This window comes from Callospermophilus lateralis, chromosome Y (assembly GCF_048772815.1).
Source record: "Callospermophilus lateralis isolate mCalLat2 chromosome Y, mCalLat2.hap1, whole genome shotgun sequence".
NCBI lineage: Eukaryota > Metazoa > Chordata > Mammalia > Rodentia > Sciuridae > Callospermophilus > Callospermophilus lateralis.
The window spans coordinates 618,440-641,589 of record NC_135326.1 but is presented as its reverse complement, the minus strand read 5'-3'; the positions used below and the strand labels follow the sequence as shown (position 1 = coordinate 641,589).

At 35.0% G+C, this 23,150-nt stretch overlaps 1 protein-coding gene and 1 pseudogene across 1 annotated transcript; both read left to right on the top strand.

The window, feature by feature from the left end:
- The window catches only part of LOC143639814 (protein transport protein Sec61 subunit alpha-like), a 198,715-nt pseudogene that overhangs the window by 53,006 nt on the left and 122,559 nt on the right, over positions 1-23,150 (top strand).
- On the top strand, positions 12,498-14,527 carry LOC143639786 (dolichyl pyrophosphate Glc1Man9GlcNAc2 alpha-1,3-glucosyltransferase-like). Its single transcript, XM_077107848.1, is given in 5 exon segments — positions 12,498-12,516; positions 13,677-13,838; positions 13,841-14,018; positions 14,062-14,286; positions 14,392-14,527. Coding segments are annotated over 5 exon segments (720 nt in total).

The window sequence follows — 23,150 nt, the reverse complement described above, 5'->3', positions numbered from 1 at the left end:
GATAGTGACTTTTCTTTTATAAATCCAAACATAAATCTGCACCCTATAAGTACTACTAAAGCAAAAACCTTAAAATAAAAGAATTGAATAAAATTTTAATTGCTCACAGAAAAAAAAGTGTTTGTTCTACAATTTACCAGCAATAGTGATTGTAAAAAATTCTTAAATACACTGGTAGGACTGTAGAAGCATGATTTAAATGCATGCCATGGATCCATTCACGGAGTACCTAGCCACCATGTTATGCTTGAATTCACGACCCCAAAAGACCACCAGAGACAAAGGCCAATGTAAACAAAGAAGAGTTTATTGCAAGCTAGTTTGGTTTTTCCTCCGAGCGCACACACTTCAACTGGTGATGCTGAGAAGCCATGAGCCCAGGCCTTGAAGCAGTTTTATACATAATTTAGAGAAGGCAGGGACCCCCACATACATTATATCATCTCTTAGCAAATCATCACACATTTCAGGAAAATCAAATAACAACTCTAAATCATGATTAGCAAATTCACTGGTGGTGAAACCGCTGTTGACCGGTGACGAGTTCTTGCTTCCCCAGTGTTGAAGAATAGCACCAGAAAGCACACGCCGAGGCAAGGTCAGAGTAGAAATTAGAAATTTATTAAAGGACAGCAGAAAAGACTACTCCCGGAGGAAGAAGGGGACCCAAGAGGTGGAATCCGTGGAAGTGCGGTTGTTTCCCCTTTTTATAGTTCTTTCAGTGATGGAATGTAGGTTGGAGGCCTACAGGTGGGCTTAATTATCACCTTTTGGGATGGGCTATCTCCAAGTCTGTTGGGGCTGTTTTCCGGGCTCCATTAACATTTCTTTGAGGTGGACTTTGGCCTAGGGCCTTTTCAGGACTTCATTAACATTCCAGGAGTTGTCCTGCGTTTTCCCTGAGTCATTCCCAGCGTGGCCTCCATTTTAGATTTCACTCGATATTAGACCCAACTTACCTAACTACACTGACTACCTAACTTTAAATCTGGCTTCAGTGGGAACAAGTTGGGTAGGGGTGATTGGTTAGGGTTAGGGTTAGGGTATTACCATACGACTTTAGAACACCAAAATTACCATACAACTTTAGAAATGCAGCTTGATATAATGTTCTTTTAAAGCTTCTACCTTACAGACTTGTATACCTGGAAGATATGAATACATTAATAGTACCACAATTAAATTGATGTTTTTATATTAACCAAATTTAGTTCTTAAAGAAATAACATTATAATATTGCAAAATAACAGTTGTTGTTTAACCATAGTTGCATAATTTTTAATTTCTTTAAGATTACTTGCTCAAAAAACTTACACATAAAACCAACTTACACAGACCTTCTTTATCACTTACTTAAGCCCTTTTATTAACTTAATTACATAGACTCTTATCCAAAAACACATTTCCTTCAACTAAATCCATATTTAGAACCTTTAATTTCTCTTTTCTTTTTGTTAACCTCCTTTTTCTTTTTACATTTTGAAAAATCTTTATAAATTTCTGAATTTAGGCACATTATTTCATAGACATCAACATTTCATTATTTTTTGTCACCTAGGAAAAACTTATAAGCTTAATTCTAAAGCCATCTTTACTTTCATCTGTTTACCCAATTTAAATTGAAACTTTTGAATCACGTGAATCAAGGATATTTGGACTCATTTTTTAAAAGTTATATGAGGCTTCTCATATATCTGCCAATTTTCCTATCATTGCATGATATATGGACATATACACACAGACATAAAACACATAACACAAGTGTGCACACATAACACAATATTAAAGGTCTTGTAGCTTTTCTTAGGTGAATTCTACATTGTAATGTTTAAAAACACTCCACAGTTGATCAAAAATAGAACTGATCAGAAAAATATTAACTTAGGTCTGTAGGATCAAAATCATGAGCTAAAAAAATACAGAATCTAAGAAAAACCAAGAGTCCTATAAAAAATGACTGGCCAGTAATTAGAAAATACCACACAATTTACTTTTTTGTTTAATCTAGTTTGAGTTAAGGAAAAAAAAAAAAAAAAAACCTTTACTTCTTTTTTTCCTTCCTTGGGCCTCAAATCAGTCTCCTACTGAGCTCACAGGATTCTTCTATTTGCATTTCAACTTAAGTCCTGGCTGAGGTCTGGAAGAAGCAGGAAAAACTTGAATTCTGAATAGAAGCTTCATGCCAAAGGCATTTTAACCTTGAGTCATAATTTTCAGGTTTGGATGTTGAAGATTATGATATAAGTTAAGATTCAATTTACAAAATTTTATTCTTCTTTATCATCCTACACTAGAAAAACTTGCTCACACAAAACTGAAAATAGAATCTTACTTGATAATATAAAAGCTACCATCAAAATAAGACCCTTCAGAATCATTAAGTCACTTTCTTTGTTCTGAAGTTCCTAAAGTAGTATTAAGTTATATTAAATCAAATGAAAAAAATCCAAAATGGAACCCCACAGTACCATGTATATCCAAAATTAAGCTATAAAAATTCCCAAGATCATTGCTATTCAATGTCATTTTAATAAGCCAGACCAATATCCCAATCCAACAATTTTTTTTCCTAAATCCTACACACTGAGGAAAACAAATATCATATCATAATTTACTATCCTTGCCCAAATTAATGTACTGTAACACCTACTGAAATCTTCCCAGGATACCCAGTTCAAATATTAAAGAAAAAATAAAACTAAATGATTGGGTGAGTGTTACTTTCCAGCTTGGAAGTAGAGGTCTTTAATTTTTTATCCTAAGTATTTAAGTTCTCTGGCATGAAGTGTCTGAAATCATAAAGTAAAAAATTATCTAAATCCAACTTTTAACTGCAAGATTGTGCAATGCTTCAAAAACCTATTCAGATACCAGATTGTTATAATAAAAAATCATCTTTTAGATACACATTTAGGCAAGATCATCCCCAAGAAACAATCTATAATAACCTTTAAAAAAGAACAGAAAAGATAAAAATCTCCCTAGGTTTCTAACTCCCATTTAATTATAACTCCTACATCAGTGATACCATGAATTTCCCCACCAATGGACCAGATGTTCTAACATAGGGGCAACCAGAAGAGTGAAAATCAAGGGTCTCCATGTGGCGACTTTACTGCATTCAGTGTCCCCTGCTTTTTAAGTAGACAAAGATAAAGCAACCCTTACAGTGCAGGAAAGAATTGAGGGAGGTTCCCCGAAGCAAAAGGGGCTTAAGAAGCTGCTGAGAGTCCCTCAGTCCCTTTTCTTACTTACAGAATTAGCTTCTTTGGTTAGGTCTGATCTCAGGCATGCTGGCATATCTCCTAAATTTCCAGTAGTCATCTCTCAAAAAGTTAATCCTTGATTTACAGTTGTTTCAAGTGCTAGTCTTCCCCAAGAAAGTAGAGTGGGGGTTCCTCTAAAGTCCCCTCCGGGGTTCCAAAATTTGTAACTGAAAATTTGGTTACCATCTACAAAGCCAATTAATGCCAATTTAATAATGATAACAGAATTTTAAGAAAAAGTAAGAGATAGATATCAAATTTCTTAGACTCCCAGCAGGCATATCCCTGTGCAGTGGGTGCATTGAAGCCAACTATGGGAAGAAATGAAAACGTTGCTTCCCTAATCCTATTTAACAAAGGGGAGCAAAGTCATCAAAGTTTTTTAAGACACAGCTAAAAGGGGTGTAAAAATGAGGACAGAAAACCTGGTTGTTCTATTGACTTTTAGTCCCTTACAGGAGAACCATACTAGGGACATTCTTAGGCTAAATTTTAGCTAAAGTTACCTCCACACATCAAGGCAGATAGGAACTTGGGACTCTGCATCTGTCCAAAGTAAATAATGCCATCACACTTAACAGACAAAAACAAACAAACAAACAAACAAAAAAGACAAAAAGACACACACAAAGACAACGATTCCCTTTTCAGATTCTAAAAAAAAACGGGAGTGGGGTGCTGGCTCCAAATGAACAGGGGCCTTTCCCTCAGAAAAACAGATTGGGGGAGAATCCCCCTCAGATTGGGTCTGACAACCCCTAGATATGGAGATTAGTTCTCTTGCCAAGGTGTCATGGTGGAAATGGACAAGACAATAGAAACAAACACACATAACAAAAAATTTGCAGCATGGTCACAAAATTTGCAGTGTGTATTGGATTGCTACACAGAAAATAAAAGCAGAGGCAGACTGCATATCCATCAGTTACAAAATACTTTACCAAATACTTCACAAAATACTTTACTACTGGCAATCCACTCAGAACCTAGAAAGGGGCAGCAGTTTTATACACTCTTTGGGGAAGACAGGGACTTCACATACATCATGGAATCTCCTAGAAAATCATCACATACTAAAGGAAAATGATAAAAACAACTCTAAAATATGATTAGTCCATTCACTAGTTGGAACAATTTGGGTAGGGGTGATTGGTTACTAAAAGAGAGGGATTCATTAAAACTGACTGATTTAAGACAAAAGGGGAGTTTGTGTTGAACTATATGGTTTTCCAACATCATAAAATACTGGGAGGGTCATCTGGTATCCCAGGTATTTTTCTGTCTCATGCTTATTGGTGGGTGCTAAGGGATTGTTATGGGTCACCACCTAGCCTGACTGAGTCAGGGACAGCAGATAACAGCAGATATCTCCTGTTGTTTGTAGATAAAAAATTTAACAGGGTGGGAATGTGCCTAGGAGGGCTTGTGGTCTTTCCAAAGACAAGGGTCACACTCCCTTCCTTGGACAGTCTTCACTCTGAGGTGGATGCTAGTTTTTCAATGAACCCCTAGATTCAATCTTTAAACTCAAAGCCTTTTGATAAATTTCTTCATACGTTTACTCTCTGGTCAGTTTTCCTCTGAGAGCTGTCATTCCCCAAGCCATATTTTATTCCAAGAGCCTGAGGTCTCAAAAGGTGTATCTCACTCCCTTGACAGTCAAATTCTTCCTGAATATGGATTCCTTTCTTTCCAGACTAAATCTCTACTCCTCCCTCTCTTTGACATGTTCTGAAATTCTTTTTTGCAAGTTCCTCAAAAACACAGTCATTCTGAGTTAATGTTCCCCTTTCAGGATCTCCTCAGACTCCCTTCAATGACATTATGGTTTTTTGATTTGGGTTTTTATTACTGTGGTGCAGGGGATCAAACCCAAGGCTTTATGCATGCCAGGTAAGTGATCTACCACTGAGGTATACCCCTAGTCCATGGGTTCATAATAAAATACAAAATTATCTTCCCTTATTATGTACCGTTTATGCATTTATTTTTGCTTCTGGTATCATTGATCTGCTAAAGGCAAACTAGTTCTCATTTCTTCACAGCAAATAGGTTTATATGACTATCTTTGGTGGTTTAAAATATGACCTTGATGTTTCTTCATGTGTTTTTGTTATTAATGATGATTTTTTTTAAAAAAAATTTATTTGTCTATTTCAGCATAACAAAAGTTTTATAATTTAAAACAAATTATCTTTCATCAGTTTCAGGAAGTTTTTCTAAGATTTTAATCTTACTAATTCTCTAAAATGTATGGAACGGATTTTATGGACAAAGATAGATGTACATATTTCTTAAGTAACTGAGACTGCATAATATTTATCAATTGTTACATATAGACCATAAAAATAAAACTGAGAAATAGTTAATTAAAAACTCTTGTATCCTTATCCTTTCTTTTAATAATTTCCTATATGTCCATTGTAACCAGTTCTTTTCTTTTATATTTCTTTTTTTTTTTTTTTTTTTGTACTGAGGATTAAATACAGGGGTGCTTAAACACTGAGCTACACCCCCTATTATTTTTGTATTTTATTTAGAGACAGGGTCTCACTAAGTAGCTTAGGGCCTCACTAAGTTTTTGAGTCTGGCTTTGAAATCTTGATGCTTTTGCCTCAGGTTCCTGACCAGCTGGGATTACAGGCATGCACAACCTCTTACTGTTATTTTCCTTATTCTTTGAATATACTAAAATCTCTTCCACCCCCCTCTCTCCCTTTCTTTTTCTCTCTCCAAATATATATATGTATATGTATGTGTGTGTGTGTGTGTGTGTGTATATATATATATATATATTTTACTTCTATTCAGTGATCTTTCTTGAAATTTTATGCTGATTCTGTCTAACAGTTAAAGCATAAAAATAAACAAATTTCAACTCCCTCACCAATAATGTAAGAACCATGAATGCTTTAATTCAGATTGCCTTTCTACTTTTATTTCCAGTTGTTAACTTAGATTTGTCTTGTCTTCTTTCCTTTAATTCCACCAACTGCACACAGATGTTGTACTTACACCTTTACTATTGTTTCGACTTGGCAATTAGATTTTCAGGAGCATTTATTTGTGTAACTCAAACTGCCCCTAGAATTGCTTTTTTTTCTGCCCTATCCCCATCCATTAGCACCTCCTTAGCAATGGGTTGGTGGTCTTGCATCCTCAAAAGTCTTAAAGATTTTACTTTTCGTCAAATGACAATGTCCCACCACTATTGAAAGCTAAGTCTATAATTTTTGGTGTTTACTCCCTCTCAAAACTCTGAGAGCTCATAGGTCTCAATGTTGTTCCTAACCCTGGCTGCTTTCTACAGCTTCTCTCTAATTCTGGTGTTAGATGACTCCCATTTGGTGGTGTTGGTGGTGTGCATTGTTTTCTTTTTAGTCTTACAAATTTCAAATTCTTCCTGACTCACAAGGTTGGTGACCTGCTTGAATGAGGAGAATTCCTATAGATAATCTCTTAAGCCTTTACTCCTCTTTCAGATCCCAGAGCAGATGTATGGATCTTGTCACTCCCCATTCTGTTCTTAACCTGTCTTTCATATTTTCTTTCTCTTTGTCTTTCTGCTATTTATTTCAGATCTGTCTTCCAAATGGCTGAGACTTTCTCCATCTATGTCTAATCTGCTGTTTCAGAATTCACTGAATTCTTTATTTCAATAATTCACTTTTCCATATGCACATAATATTCTTTTTTCAATTCTGCTCCATTGTTTTCATGTAATGATTGTTTCTTTATGTGAAAGAAACTGAAATAAATAAGTTACTTTTTCTGTTCATTATTCCTATCTTCTATTTCTATAGATATAGAAACATTTTGACATTCTAAATCTATTTCCAACAACTACACTCATTTTGATCTCATCCTATAGTTTGTTTTTTCCATAGGCCCTGCTGTGAAGTTGTTCATTTCCTTATGTGTTTAATGCATATGTTTCAATTGTGAGCACTGGTGGCCTGGGATGCTATATTCTTTAGAATACATTAGAAATACCAGTCAGATAACAGCAGCCCATATGTCCAGGGCCTACTAAAAGGAGCACATTTAAAAATCTGTCAAGCATCACTTAATGACAGGGATCCATTTTGAGAGATGTTAGGTGATTTTAACATTGTGTAAACATCATAGAGTGTATTAACACAAACCAAGATTGCCTAGCCCACTCCACACCTAAGCCATATGGCATAGTCCATTGCTCCTTGGATACATACCTATACAGCATGTTACTGTACTGAATATGCAGTCAATTTTAATAATTGTTTACTTCGGTTGAAATAGAATCTTTTGAGACCAGCATATTTGGTCATCACCGAACCAAAACATCATTATTGGCACATGACTGTATTAACATCTTCAGTTACTTTGTAAGCTGTTATTAAGTGCTATCAGCAGACCACCACAAAAAGAAATGTATTTCGATTTTTGGTTAGTTTAGCATGCAAAACAGGGGCAAACACACAACCAACCCTCTGTCATATGAACCTAAAACCAAATTGTTTTAATAGTGTAGATATTAAGCTAATTAGCTAAAGATTTGGTGCATTTCAATTTATTGGCAAAGTGATTCTGGTGTGCACCTAGTGAAGATTCAAGTTGCAAATCAATTTCTTTATTCAACCTTGGGCAGTTGAAAGCCCAAATTTTCTAGTCACAATCACTGGGTAAATCATGCAACCCAGTTCAAATAAGGAAACCCATATCTTTGGATTTTGCTAAATATTTTAGGAGAGAGAATAATTCACATTTCATTCATACTTCCTGAGCAAATATATACTGAGAACTCACTATCTTCCTGAACCCAACCAAATTCCACCTGATCTTCTTGTGTACTGCAGTGATTCTCTCTTCAGTGTTCTCCAACTGTCACCTTCTCAGGAAACACAGACAGGTGCACAGGTGCACAGGCACACAGCAGAATCCCTTAATGAACCCACTAGCTAATTGGACCTAAACTCAGAAACCAGTTTGAGAGACATTTCACGATTGTGACATGCTCACTGGACCTATGCATTGTTGGAAGGACCACAGCTGAAGTTGTTAGCCTTCAAATAGACACATGTGTCATTGCCTCAGATGCAAAAACTAATGGTGCCAGAAATTCTCAGGTTTTTATTGTTTTGTTTTTGCTGCTTGGACTAACCGATAAGCTAGAGCCTTCATTTTGATCTTGATTTCACCCTAATGAATTTCTGTTGACAGAAGTGATAATTTCAACACTTTGCCCAAAAGTCCACTAATCCTAGAAACACTGTATTCAATTTAACTTTAGCAAGCACTAAGGCAACCCAAGTAATTATGTGGTAACACAATGAAGGACTTACAGAGTCTGAGTCTTTCAGGCAGCATCTGCTAATTCTTCTGGTAGGAAATCAAACCTGCAGGACTCCAACCAGAGGTTCCACTGTTTGCTCACACATTAGAGAAATTTTCTGTTGAGTCTTGAATATTCCAAATAATGGGACATTACAAAGAAGACTGAAGTCTCAGCCAAAGTTACAGGAAACACCCAGGGCTATGGAAACAGAGTCCAATGTCCACCAGCCCCAAAACCCACTTGTCATTACAATTCCTTCTCCAGAGGACAAAAACCACTAAATCAGTTGATGAAACCACAATCAATACAGTTTCTGAAAGCCACATTCTAAAATATATAGAAAGTTTCAAAATTTTAAATATCAGACACATTCATAATATTCTTCCAAAAAAATAAAAAAAATATTATATTTGTTAGTCAAAAATCAAATTTTATCCAAGTTTCTTTTCATGGGTTAGATATAATTGACTCTGCCTCCATGCACATCTTATATTTGCAAGTAAACCTTATCCTAAAGTGTATACAGAAGAAAAATTTAATGAATGCTACAGTAGAGATAAAAGATAGTATATATTTTCCCTCACTTTGTGATTTGTAGTCTTGGAAAAAAAATATTTTATTGCTGTGATATTAAAGAGTATTTAATAGGAATGTAATTTCTAATTTTAATCTAATTAAAATGCTAAGTGTTTTGTGAATTGCACTGCTATAATCATTGATATTCATGTATCACTATAGTATACTGATTTAGTTCAAGTTTTGGTATCAACCTAAGTGCTCAACAGATGAAAAAATGAATACAATCGACTTTTACTCAGCCATGAAGAAGAATGAAATCATGTCATTTTTTAGTTAACTGGTGGAACTGGAGAACACCATGCTAAATTAAATAAGTGGGACTCACACAGTCCAAGAGTAAAATGGTGTCTCTCATATGTGAAGCAAGAGAGGGGGAAAAAGGAATTAAAAAAGGTATCTCAAGAAAATTGATGGGAATCAATAGAGTAGAAGAAAGGGATAGAGAGAAATAGAGGAGAATAAAACATGGGGAAGTCTCGGGTAATGAAATCTACCAAATTAGTAATGTCCCTCCATGAATAAATCAAAATGCATATTGCTGACATGTACAATTATAATGCACTAACAAATAATAATAATAATAGAAGAAAGATCATTAGAATAGAGTAAGTTGAAAGAAGAGGAAGAGAAGGAATAGAAGAAAAGGTATTGGGGAATGAATGAGACTAATCAAATTATGATATATGCATATATAAATATGGCATAATAAATTTCACTATTATAATTTTAATACACTAATACAAATGATAACAATTTTTGAAAGTCAAATATTTATGCTTCCATTAATTTTTATTATAATATATTAAAAATACACAGTATTTTAAGTTTAATGATACTTTTTCCTCTTTTCCAAGCTAGCTTTTTATTCCATTATTGAAGATTAAAACTTCTAATGGACAAGAAAGGATATACTGTATAAAGGGACAACTGAACTCAGCAGCCTTATGATCACACAATGACATATGCAATGGCTATGTGATTGCACCATTTTCAAACAGTTCAAAGCAATTAAGAAAAGTGTTTGACTCTTAAGCAAATACAGAAAGTTTTCTCAGCTCATCAACAAATGATCCAGGGAAAGTACATTTTTGAGGAAGTGTAAATTTACAGGCATTTTTGAGAGAACTTGAGAAAGAGTTGTGTAGATTACATAAAAAGTAATTAATGTCCTAGAGGACACTAACATCATTATCTTTCCTATTTGCAAAAATGCATTCATTACTTTAGCAGGTAACATTTCAGTGTTTAAATTATAATCAAATAATAAATGAATCAGAGATCTATGGGAGTATTATCTTAGATATTAAGAAAAAATGGGTACCTGTGAAGCCATATTTACAGTTTGTTGTTAAGTAAATAGGGTCTAATAGTTAGTAAGTTAAATAAAATGAAGGCCATTATAGAGAATGGACTCTAGTGTACCAGAGCAGCATTGGGGAGATTGAAATGTTAATGTCCCCAAGGTTCAGAGCCTAATAATAAAGAAACCTTAATGTTTAATGAAGTAGCTCCCAGCAAATAAGAAAATGCTAATCAAAAGCCGCCACAGACCACTCCTGCCAAGATTATTTCTCCAGACAACCTATCTCATACTTTCGGGCCTTCCCACCTGCATTCTATCCCTGAAAGATAAAGGGAACCAGAGAAAACCATGAATGTAGGAAAGATGAAAGAAAGCCTTAGCTATAAAAAAGTGAAGACCCCCCCCCCTTCTATGGATTCCACGTTTTGGGTCCCCTTCTTCCTCTGGGAGAAGTCTTTTCTATTTTAATAAAGCTTCTGCTTTCCACTCTACACTTGCCTGAGGGTGCTTCTCTGATATTATACTTCAGCATTCAGGGAAGCAAGGACTCCTCACCAGCACACAGTGGTATCACCTGTTAAACAACGCCTTGTAGAAGACTGAGAGGTCAAACTATCACACTCTTTGGCAGTATTTAAAAAAGGTACAGAATTTTCTTAAGCAGTGATTTGGAATAAAACATTTAAAACACATAATTTTATGCTTTAGGATTGAAACTAAGAAAAATACATATCTATATTTTGGAGAAACATTTTATATTTGGTTTTGTGCCTTTCAGAAATATACAGAAATGTATATTTCTTTAGTTTTAAAGAAGGTATTCAATACTAACAGCACAGTCCTAAGGCAACTTAATTTTCAGTGGGTCTCAGAAACAGGTAGAAATGTGAAAAAATTATAAGACACACTAAAGAACTTTTTCTGTTGAAATAACCCTTCAAAAGTTCTAAAAACAAAATAAGTGAGGGAAATATTCTAAAGTTTAATTTATCATAGTTATTTAGGCTATAGCTAAACCCTGAATCAATTACTTTCAAATCATTTAAGAAATTTTACACTTTTATATTCAAAAGTGTATTTAATGTATTGCTTTCTTCCCCAGTCAAAAGTGTCCTTCATATTCCAAGAAAAAAAAAATTCTGGATCTATATAGGTAGGACATACAATTTGAGCCACAATTACCACATTACCTTTTTTATTTCTTTTTAAAGAGAGAGAAAGACAGAGACAGAAAAAAGAGAGAGAGAGAGAGAGAATTTTTTTTAACATTTACTTTTTAGTGTTCAGTGGACACACATCTTTGATTTATTTTATTTTTTATGTGGTGCTGCGGATCAAACCCAGTGCCCCATGCATGCCAGTTGAGCTTGTTACAGCTTGAGCCACTTTCCCAGCCACATCTTTTTTGATTTAAAGGGAAAATTTACCATAACATTTATTTATTCTTTTATTGATTCTATTTTTAAATACACAGAAGTAAAATGCATTACAATTTTTATTACACATATATATCACATTTTTTCATATCTCTTTTTGTATATAAAGTAGCTTGACACCGAATTTGTGTCTACATACATGTACTTTGGATAATGATGCTCATTACATTCCACCATGCTTGCTAACCCTCTGGCTCCTCCCTCTCCCTCCCACTCCTTTGTCTTATCTAGAGTTTGTCTATTCCTCCCATGGTCTCCCTCCCTATCCCACTATGAGTCAGCCTCCTTATATTAAAGAAACATTTGGCATCTGTTTTTTGGGAATTGGCTAACTTTACTTAGCATTTTCTTCTCCAACTCCATCTGAAAAACCAGCCTCTACCTTAGAACAAAACTTGTCCAAGCAAGGGGGTGTGACCTTTTTCCTTGGAATGACCCACAGAGCACTCCTACGCACATACTCATCCAGAGGAGTTGTTTATCTACAAATAACAGGAGATATCTGCTGAGCCAGGTGTCTCTGACTCAATAAGACTAGGTAGTGAGCCATAGCAACCCCCTACCAGCCATTAATCAGTATGAGACAGAGAATACCTAGGATGCCAGATAACCCTCCCAGTAATTTATGATGGTTGATAACATGTTGGGAAATCATGTAGTTAAACATAAACACCCCTCATGGCTTAAACCAATAAGTTCAAATGAATCCCCCTCTTTTAGTAACCAATTACCCCTACCCAAATTCTTCCCACCAGTGAATTTGCTAATCATGTTTGAGAGTTGTTTATAATTTTCCTGTGGTGTGTGATGGTTTGCCAAGAGATGCTATGATGTATGTGAAGTCCTTGACTTCCCCGAAGAATGTATTAAACTGCTGCAAACCTTGGGCTTAGAGCCTCTCAGTGTCACCAGTTGCTGTGTGCACATGGAGGACTGAGCTAGCTTGCAATAAACATCTCTTTGCTGCTTACATCGATCTTGGTCTCTGGTGGTCTTTTGAGGGTCCTGAATTCTAGCATAACACATCCACTTACCTGCAAGTGCCATGATTTTATTGTCTTTTATGGCTGAGTAAAATTCCATTGTGTACATATACCAAATTTTGAACATTTACTTTTTTAAGGACAGTTTTCTGCCCTTTATCAGGTACTTTGCGATGATTTGATTTCACTTTTCAAAAACAATCCACACATAAAAGAAGACTTTCCTTAATGCGCATGAGGCTCGAGTTCTCCTCATAATACCTTAGAGGCCTGGCAAGGGCACTGAAAATGGGTCCTTATGGTTATTTAGACTGATTTTTTATAAAGAATCTTCTACAATTCGACAAGCTTCAGACCCCACTAAACCTGGATCTCTCCTCACATGACATTATGGCCTTAGAAGTCATATGAAATTTTATTAAAGAAAATGCTATTGTTTTCTGTAAGTATGAAAACACATCCTGATCTTCATATTTCTGGGAAATGTGTTCACATACTATGAATACAGATCTGTTAACTAGTTTGTCAAAAGTCCTTTTTAAAAAAACTCCAATTTCAAATGCTTATAAAGACACTGGTCACTGTTTTCAAGGCTATTTTCCCAATGCCTACATCAATGCATGGTTTCCTATTCACAGAAAATTTTCCTACACTCACCATGTTAATACAGATCAGATTCACTATATGCAAACAACAAGCATGTTAATGAGGAAAGAAGAGCCTGATTCAATTAAAATATCAACAAAATTTAGTTCCCGTTATTCAAGCTTTTATAGACTATATTGACCCTCTTAGCAATCTGGGTGACTCTCCTCAAATGCCTTCTCATATCTACCTACCATTCTACAGATTATGAAGTACACCACAACTGGCTTGCTATTACTCACAGTTTGCCATTATCACATTGGCATTTTGAGGAAACTTCAGAGTGGACCTTGGCTTACCCTGCATTTTTGTGTGATTTGAATACGTCCTGTCACTTGTTGCCAAATATTTTGATCAAGTGATGCTTAATGTTCATAATATGAATTACTTCAGTTTAAGAACCTTATTTTTCCAGAGATTTTCTGTCATCTTTACAGATGCACTCTTTGTGTATGCTGTCTATGAGATTGAATTATATCACAACATTCAGCTGTCTTGATTAATTAAGTTGCCCAGCCTGACCTCAGAGTTGTAGTTCTCCTGACTCTGCCACTGGTATTACAGACATTTATTTCCAGTACAATGGATTCCTATTTGGATTATTGTTGCTCTCCATTTCATGGTTATTTCAGAAAAGGCATGTGGAATGAGCATTTTTCTTTGCCATTCTACATTTTAAGCACGTCTACTTCTATGTAGCACCAGCTTACAGTATATACCTGCTATGCTCTTACTGTCTTGCTGCAAATAAACTGGATTGGTTTGTCTGATGGAACAGTTTTAGCTTTGTCCATGTAATTTTGCTGGTACTCATTGTTCTTCTAGTTTCTGCTTTTTAACTGAGTCTTTCCTAACATTTAACCAGCAGCCTCAAGTCTTTTTCCAACTTTTCCTTTCTAGAGGGGCCTCTGCCATGCATACTGGGCTTCAAAATTCTGGGCCTTATACAATGCTTTGGACAAAGTTCTGTCTGTCACTGGTTTGGAATTGAAACTTCTTGATCCCAACAAGATCCTTAAGGCCTCAATGGCAAGTGGTTTGGTTTAGCAGTTACAAACAACATAAAGTCCTTCCCTTAGTGACTCCCTTGGCAAAAGTCATCTGCACTTTGATCACGATATTGTCCTTCATTTTTTGTCTTTGTTTAAACCCCAAGGGCCCAGAGGCTTTCTCTGATGTCTAATTATTTGTGCCTTGAGCTCCTTCATGTTTGAGTGGCATGTCCATGAAAAAGTCATACTCCTAGCAATTCTCCCAATGATCTTTTAGTCTGTGGAAAAAGCAGGAGATGCTTCAATTTTTCTGATTCTGACCACAACAGGACATTATTTCCTCTTCCCTCTGCTATTCACTGCCCCAGAACTTCCCATTAAAATATTATTCATGTTACTATTCACCATCTATCATATTTCTTCACTGAAGATTCTATTCATAAAAGGAAAATCTCTTTTTAATTGGATGGAAATTTTCTACCTCTGTGTCTTGGGGATTGTTGAAGTCTGCTCTGAATGTGTATTCCCTTTTACCTCCTTGAAGCTGAAGTGCTCCTTTTTTCTTATCGTTACTGACTTCAGTGTATTGTGCAGTGGGCATCACATATGCTTGGTTCATACTGTATATTTCAGTGTTGACTGGCCCTCCTATCAGCAAGACAAAGGAACAATTAATAGAGGAACTGCTTGGAAGCAGGCAAAGCAATTATTTCATAGGAAATTAATCAAAACTTGAAGAAAGTTGCTTGTGGCATGAGCCATTTATTTTAGTAGATCTGTTTAGAGGATCATTCTTACATCATTGGCCTTGTCAAGCCTAGCAACCTGATTGTTACCATGGCAAAAAGCCACTGCCCTCCATAAGCAGTAAAATTCATCTGAAAAAAAATCTCATTTTCCACTGTTAAAATTGTCTGAGATCATTCAGACTGCTATGTTTACTGAAAGCTAACAGAGTCTGATTAACTGCATAATTATTTGTAGACTATGTCAACCATTGTCAGGATATGAAGGATTGTTAGACTCCTCTACTGAAGGAAACATAAATAAAATGGCATTTTTTATTTCTTCAAAATAAAATAATAACTTATACACTACAATTGTCTTGCTCTTAGGTGACACTGTGAATATTTATACTTGAAACTGATAATACTGTGCAGGAATTGTAGGATTAATACACTAGAACAAAAAAATCACAATAAGTAATTCTTTTCACAAGGCTTCAATGAAGAAAGTATACAAATCTTCAAATCAAGTTATCAATATGGAGATTCCTCAGGTCAAGCATATTACTTGAACATCATGGGTTTGCTTCCAATGCAGGCCAACAAAATTGATTGGTCTGCACCCCCCCGCCCAGTCATGGTCAGGGACATTTTCATGAGCGATTTTTTCAACTTAATGGAGAGGAGGGAAGACATCAATGGAAATGGATAGACAAACATTATCTCTCTTAAAAGAGTGATTCAAAGTGTATGCCCTACCTATACTAACACAGAATTTCATTTTTTGGAATGAAGGGCACTTTTGACTGTAGAAGAAAGCAAAAGGAAGCTTCTAGAGAAAAATTACAAGTGCAGAAATTCCAAGTCAGACCTACCAACTGAATTGACTCCATAGATCTGTAAGTGTGGTGAATCCTCAGATATCACTATCAAGGAATAAAATGTACTTCAATTCTTTTTTTAGTAGTGAGGACACAGAAGCCTTCAAGTAGAGTTTGTGCTTTACCTAATGGAGAAAATGTTGGAGCTGCTAGATTCTAACTGTGTAGTTGCTACATGGGAGAAGAATGAACTCCATATATCACAGTGACAATCCATGGAAGAGACTTAAAGCACTGGACAAACAATCAAAACATGGACATTTTATTATTCTCCCTCTTCTTCCTCCAAATACCCAGAAATTAATTAATGGCTTATTCACAGGAAAAATGATAAAACATTTCTTATACAGTTGTGTCTCTTAGTAGGAAGTGGTAGAAATGACAACTGCTTATACAGAAAACAGAACTCTAACTCAGAATCTGTGTTCAACATTCCCCTAGAGTTCCCTTCAAGAGAACAGTTCCCCATAAAGCACTCTCATTTGTCTAAAAGAGTTTTAGAAGGAAACCCACGCAGTTGCCCATATTTTTAAAATAATAGATCCTGTGTTATAGACTATAGTTGCAGTCCACACAATTTGGTTTATCCTCAGGGACAGATAGAGAGTATATAGAGAAAGAAAAGATAGAGAATGGGGGAGGAGTGAAGGGGATGGGAGGAGGAAATAGTAAACACAAGCCAATGGTACTGGCTATCTAGAAACATTTTACCCTCTCTGCAAAATTCTTCTGATTCAAAAATCTCCTGCTGATTAAAAAGATCATTTAAAAATGTGCATGATTTCTGAGAGTGCAATTTAAAGCAAGTCCTCTTCTTCCTGTTCTGGAAGAGCTGCTCTCATGACCAAACCTCATGCAAGCTGACACATAGGGAAGAATGGTTTCCTCCTGATAACCAGCTATAAATGGAGGAAAAATGGCATTCAGTCTGTGTGAGAAGAAGACCTGTGCATTTTTTTTTAAGATATGTATGTGTATCTCAGTACATTCATGTTGGTTCTCAAGAACATTTCCGTTTAGTCATAAAGTCTACAGGAAACTACTATTTAAGATTTAAAGCACTTCTTTTGAAAAAAAGGCTTGCCAGCAAAAGCATTGAGCATCACTGAGGTCCATGGTTTTGTATTGGAACCTGATTTTCCACCCTGCTGGTAATATCCTCATTAAAATTTCTCACACACAGGAGGCTGAGGCAGGAGAACTGCAAGTTTTAGGTCAACCTTAACAAACTAGCAAGGCACTAATCAAATTAGGGAGAACCCATCTCAAAAAAAGGGGGGGGGGGCTGGAAATGTAGCTCAATAGTAAATTGTCCTGGAGTTTAATCCTCAGTAAAACAAAATTAATTAATTATTTTACTAATTTAATTTCTCAGAGGATATCACAGATATAAAAATAATGTCTCAATGACTTGGTAGTAACAGATTTGAAATACAAGTTTTAAGTGTCTTACTTGTGTACACATACACACACACACACAAACACACACACACACACACACACACACTCACACAAATAGTTCCCAAATCCTCAGAAAACAAAAAAATATTACCTTATTTATCTTTCCTAATAATATTAATAACATTTATCCTCTATTTTTTATTTTTTTATAGTTACGCTCTATGCAAAATTCTTCTGACTCAAAATCTCCTGCTGACTAAAAGACCATTTAAAAATGTGCATAATTTCTGAGAGTGCAAGTTCCAACAAGTCATAATGTCTTTGTTTTATTTGTTTATTATTATGTGGTTCTGAGGATCAAACCAGTGCCTCAAGCATGCTAGGCAAACACTCTGCAGCTGATCCACAGCCCCAGTCCTATTCTCCATTATTTTTACTTCCACAATTCATACTATAAAAATAGGAGCCCTAAGGAATTATCAAATGTAATTTTTGTAGTCTCTATAAACCTTTAAAGCCACAAGCCATTTAAATATAATCTTGACATTTGATGAACCATCAATAGCCATCTCTTCCCTATGGAGATTGACCTTATTACCTAAAATGTTCATGGCAATGGCAATTTACTTTTTTAACATTATTTTGAGTAATAAATACAACAAATTATTAAAGAGGTGATACATGAAAAAGCTTCCACTGAAATTTATAGAGTCATCTAGGAGTCACAGAAAGCTGAGCATAGAAACACATTCACTACAGGCAAGTGTTCTGTCCCTCCCCACAGAGCACCTGCACATGTGACTCTTTAGCAAGAATTCTCAATGTTGGAGGGGGCACCCCCTTGGGTTCCAGGGAATGCAATACCAATGGAAAACAAAGAATAAAACTGTAAACAATATCAATATTATGCAATTAAAACTAATAAAACAGGAAAGGCAGCAAAGCCATCTGCTTCTCTCATAGCAAAGTTTTCGGAAGCCACATTTCCTCCAGGTAATAGTGACATCCAGTGACTTACTTTTTAATTGTACTTCAGTGACTGTGTTTGGAAATATCTGGTAATTTATTTCTACAAGCAAATTAATTAGTCTAGTTATTTTTAAATCTCTTAGCAAAATAACAATGCTTTCTTTCAAGACTTAATAATTAGGTTTTATGTAATGTTCCATTTTAATTAATTTGTAGAGGTGGTTACACAAAGCTAAGTTAAAATTTTGTTTAAAATGCAGGTTGGTATTTTCATTTTATTTGTTTCACGAACTCACATACACTATGGTCTTAAATGAGTGAAATTAAATCATTAAGCCATATGGCACAGAGGGCTGAATAATGGAAGAGTAACAATGCAATGCCTTTTCCTTCAGGCTAAACTTTCCCATGATGACAAAACTTAATCTGAATACATGGCAGCAAAGTGACTTTCTTGAAAATCACATTAATGTGTCCTCCTGCTCTCAATGTGCTTTTTTTTTGAGGGGGGGATGGTACTAGGGATTGAACTCAGGGACACTCAACTATTGAGCCATATCCCCAGCCCTATTTTTTAATTTTATTTAGAGACAGTGTCTCACTGAGGTGCTAAGTGCTCCACTGTTGCTAAGGCTGGCTTTGAATTCATGATCCTCCTGAATCAGCCTCCTGAGCCCCTGGGATTACAGAATAGGACCACCATGCCCAGCCCCAACAAATTAAAAAAACTTAATGAGGAATGCAGAGAGTGAAAGACATGAGGAATGTATTAAAAATATCTCAAGAAAAGAAAAGGCCTGTGATCCAAATTTTTAAACCTTTTATTCTTTTAATTGTCAGATTAAAATACCTTAAGGTCTGCTGAAAACATTTGGCTAGCATATCATAGTGTTAATGAAGAGCAGAGCAATCAACATGACTTCCCAGAATCCAGAAAAATCAGAAACATAACAAATCACAAAATACAAGCTTTTGAACATTTAAAACAACCTGAATGACAAACCATTTTTCAACTGAGCAAAAGCCCTCTAGGGAGAGGAGCTGGAAGTCTCCCAGAAAATTCCAGAAAAATCCAGATTTATTCTTATATCTGATGCTGTGCCTACCAGTGCAGTGCCAGAGTTCTCTGGTCCACTCTACTTTTCAGAGTAACAACTGCAAGGACCTACACCATGCAGGACAGAGGAAGTTCAACCTCTATTACTTTTTTCTTACATAGATTTTATGAAACACATTTTTAATGAAATGGCATAAGTTGGAAGTTCCTATTATGTGCATTCACCTCATCTCACCTGTCAATATTCTAGTGCTAATCTTAGGTTTCACTAGAACTTGCACATACTCAGAGAATATACAAAATATCAGCCTACATTTAGATTCAAAAAAGTCAAAACATGATTCTTATACTTTAGATGCAACAAGAGAAAAAGCAATTTTATGGTGGGTTTTGGAGATACTTTTAAAGCTTCATTTTGAAAAACAGAGCACTGATTATATTTGTCAATATTTATTAACAATAACAATACAATTACTAAGTTTTCAATTTATGTTTAAAATATCTGCTGTACTCATAAGTACCCCACCACCACTACTGTGCTTCAGATCTGCAATTTCAAAAGAGCGAGCATCCTAAGCATGGTTCCAGGAACAGGGTTCACGTCCACATTATCTGAGGTTCCTCCATCCCACATCCAATATCTCACTCGATGCAGAGGTCTCTCGGAGCACATCCTCCATGCCTTTTCTTTTCTCTCTGACATGGGGTAAAGGTGGAACTTGCAGACACATCTACTCATCTGCCATTTTGCACCCCTGCAGAGCCCCATGTCCAGGCTGCTCTGGTGGTAATCCAGGTAAGTGCAGGCAGGGACAGTGAATCTTAAACAGGGCTGGCTCCTGCTATGTTAGGTAGGGAGAGGTACACAACCACTTTTCTGGCTAGTTTGTACTATGTATCACACTCTCAAGAGAATAACATTTCCATATATATATTAGTCTAAAGAGACCAAGTATGATGAGTGATGCTTGCTCATTAACTGGAAATAACTGACATTTATAGAATACTTCATCCAACAATAGCACAATTGACAATTCTTCTCAAGCTCACATAGAACTCCAACTAATATAGATTGCATGCTAGGATATAAAACACAACTGAACAAATTAAAAGAATAATGATCACACAAAACACATCCTTGGACAACAACAGAGTAAAGTAGAAAACTATATCAGAATAATACACCAAAATTCCCAAAATATTGAAGATCAAACCATAGACTTCAAAATAACACATGAGCCAAAGTCTCAAGATAAATTAGAAAGAATATTGAAAATAAAAACTTTTGGTCAGAATTTGAGAGATGTAGAGAAAACAGTAGTTAGAAGTAAGAGTTTAGCACTGAAAAAATATAACACTAATAATTTAAGCATTCACCTTATGAAAATAGAGAAAGAGCCTAAATAAAGCAGAAAAAATGAAAAAAAAAATAAAATAAAACAAGAGTCCATGAATTTTTTTTTAAAGGGAAAGCAACATCCAAAGGTCAACAAAATTAAAAGTTCATTTTTTGAAAGACCAATAAAAAATATAAAACCCAAGCCACAGTAACTGAAAGAGAAGAGAAAACAGCAAAAAGAGAAAGAAAAAAGGTAGAGAAGAAGGAAAGATTACTGGAGAGGAAACAGACAAAAGATTTTAAAACTACTAATGTCAGAAATAAATGAAGCTCATCACCACTGATGTCTTGAACATTTAAAAGTTATCAAAGTATTATGAAATTTATGTGTGATTATGAATTTTTAAATGCAGTGATTCCTTGAGAGACACAAAATACCGAAATGCAGTGTCAATATATATATTCATGAAGCTATGTGACAGAAAAACACAAACCGGGTGGGTTGATGTTATTTTGAATTGACCAGAAACTTTTTTCTCATGTTATTGGAGGATGAGTGGGTTCAAAATCAATGCAAGCCATCAGCATTTTAAGTGTCTGATGAGGGTCCACTTCCTGCAATATGGATGAATATGTTCTCACATCACAGAAGGGGTGAGGATCCCTGTGGCTTCTCTTATCAATGACTAATCCCACTCATGAGTTTCCACCCTCAGAAATTAACTGCCTTTCAAAATCCCTACCACCTAATATCACATAGGAGACAATGTTTCAACTAATTCATTTTAAAGGGTACTTACTCAGTCTACAAAATTCACAAAAGCAAAAATAGATAATGTTAAGTAGTTTTGGTTTATATGTAAAATAAAAAAGGTGAATAATCAATAGCCTTTCAATGAAAAAAACACCAAGTGCAGATAATTTCACTGTTAAATTATACCAAAAATTTAAAAAAGGAATGACGACAATGACTTATAATCTCTTCCAAAAAATGAAAGAACATAGAACTTTTCCCAAGTTATTCCATGGGGCTAAATACCAAACAAGATAAAGGAAAAAATAGAAAAAAAAAAAAAAAACATGCTGACCAATATCTTTCAGGAACATAAGATTTTTTTTAAATCCTCAAAAAAAGTATTGACAAACAGATTCTAGCAATACATATTAACAATTCTACACCAAGACCAAGTGATATTTACTCTAGGTGTGCAAGACTAGCTCAACATTCAAAATATAGTTAAAGTAATTAACTCATCAATTAGACTAAAAAAAATCATTTGATCATATAAACAGATCTAGAAAATGCATCTGATAGACTTCATTGCTCATTAATGACTAAACTTTCAGGAAACTAGGAATACGATAGAAATTCCTCAATTTGATTTAAAAATCTATCAAAAAAGAAAAAAAACCCAACAGCAATGTAAAACATAATGTGAAAAACTGAATGATTGTTTCTAAGATTAGGAGGATGGCATGGATACCCATCTTATTGTTCCTGGATTCTTAGCTAATGCAGTAAAACAACAACAACAAAAAATGTATACAAATTTTGAATAAAGAAATTAAATGCTATAATTCACAGATGACTTGATTTTTTATGTAGAAAATCTCAAAGATTCAACCAGAAAACTGGTATAATTAAGAAATGGTTATTCAATTTTCCATGATATAAAGTTACTATACATAGTCAACTACTTTCCTATATACCTTCAATGAACAATGGAAATTTGAAATTAAAAACACAAAGTATTTGCATTAATATCAAGAAAATGAATACTTTATCATAATCTGGTAAAAAATGGTCAGAGTCTATATGAGGAAAATTTTAAAATTCCATTGAAAAAATCAAAGAAGATTTAAACAAATGAAGAAATGTTTCATGCTCACAGATGAAAAAAAAAATGTTGGTCAAAAGGTCATTTGTTTTCAAAATGATCTATACATTCAATACAATTCAGTGAAGACACTAAAAATTATTTTGTGGAAGTTAACAAACTTATTCTAAAGTTCTTATAGAAGGGCTTAAGACCAAAATAGTCAAAATTATTGGAGAAGAAGAAAAAACTTAAGGACTTGCAAATTGATCCATGGAAAAAAACAGAGAATCCAGAAATGAAAGCACATAAACACAGTTAACTGTTCTTTAACAAAAAACAAAGGCAATTCAATGCAGGAAATATAATTTCTTCAAACCAAGTGAAATCTTTGGAAATTTATAAAAATTAAGTTCATTTCTTTTGACAAGTGGCTCCTGAAT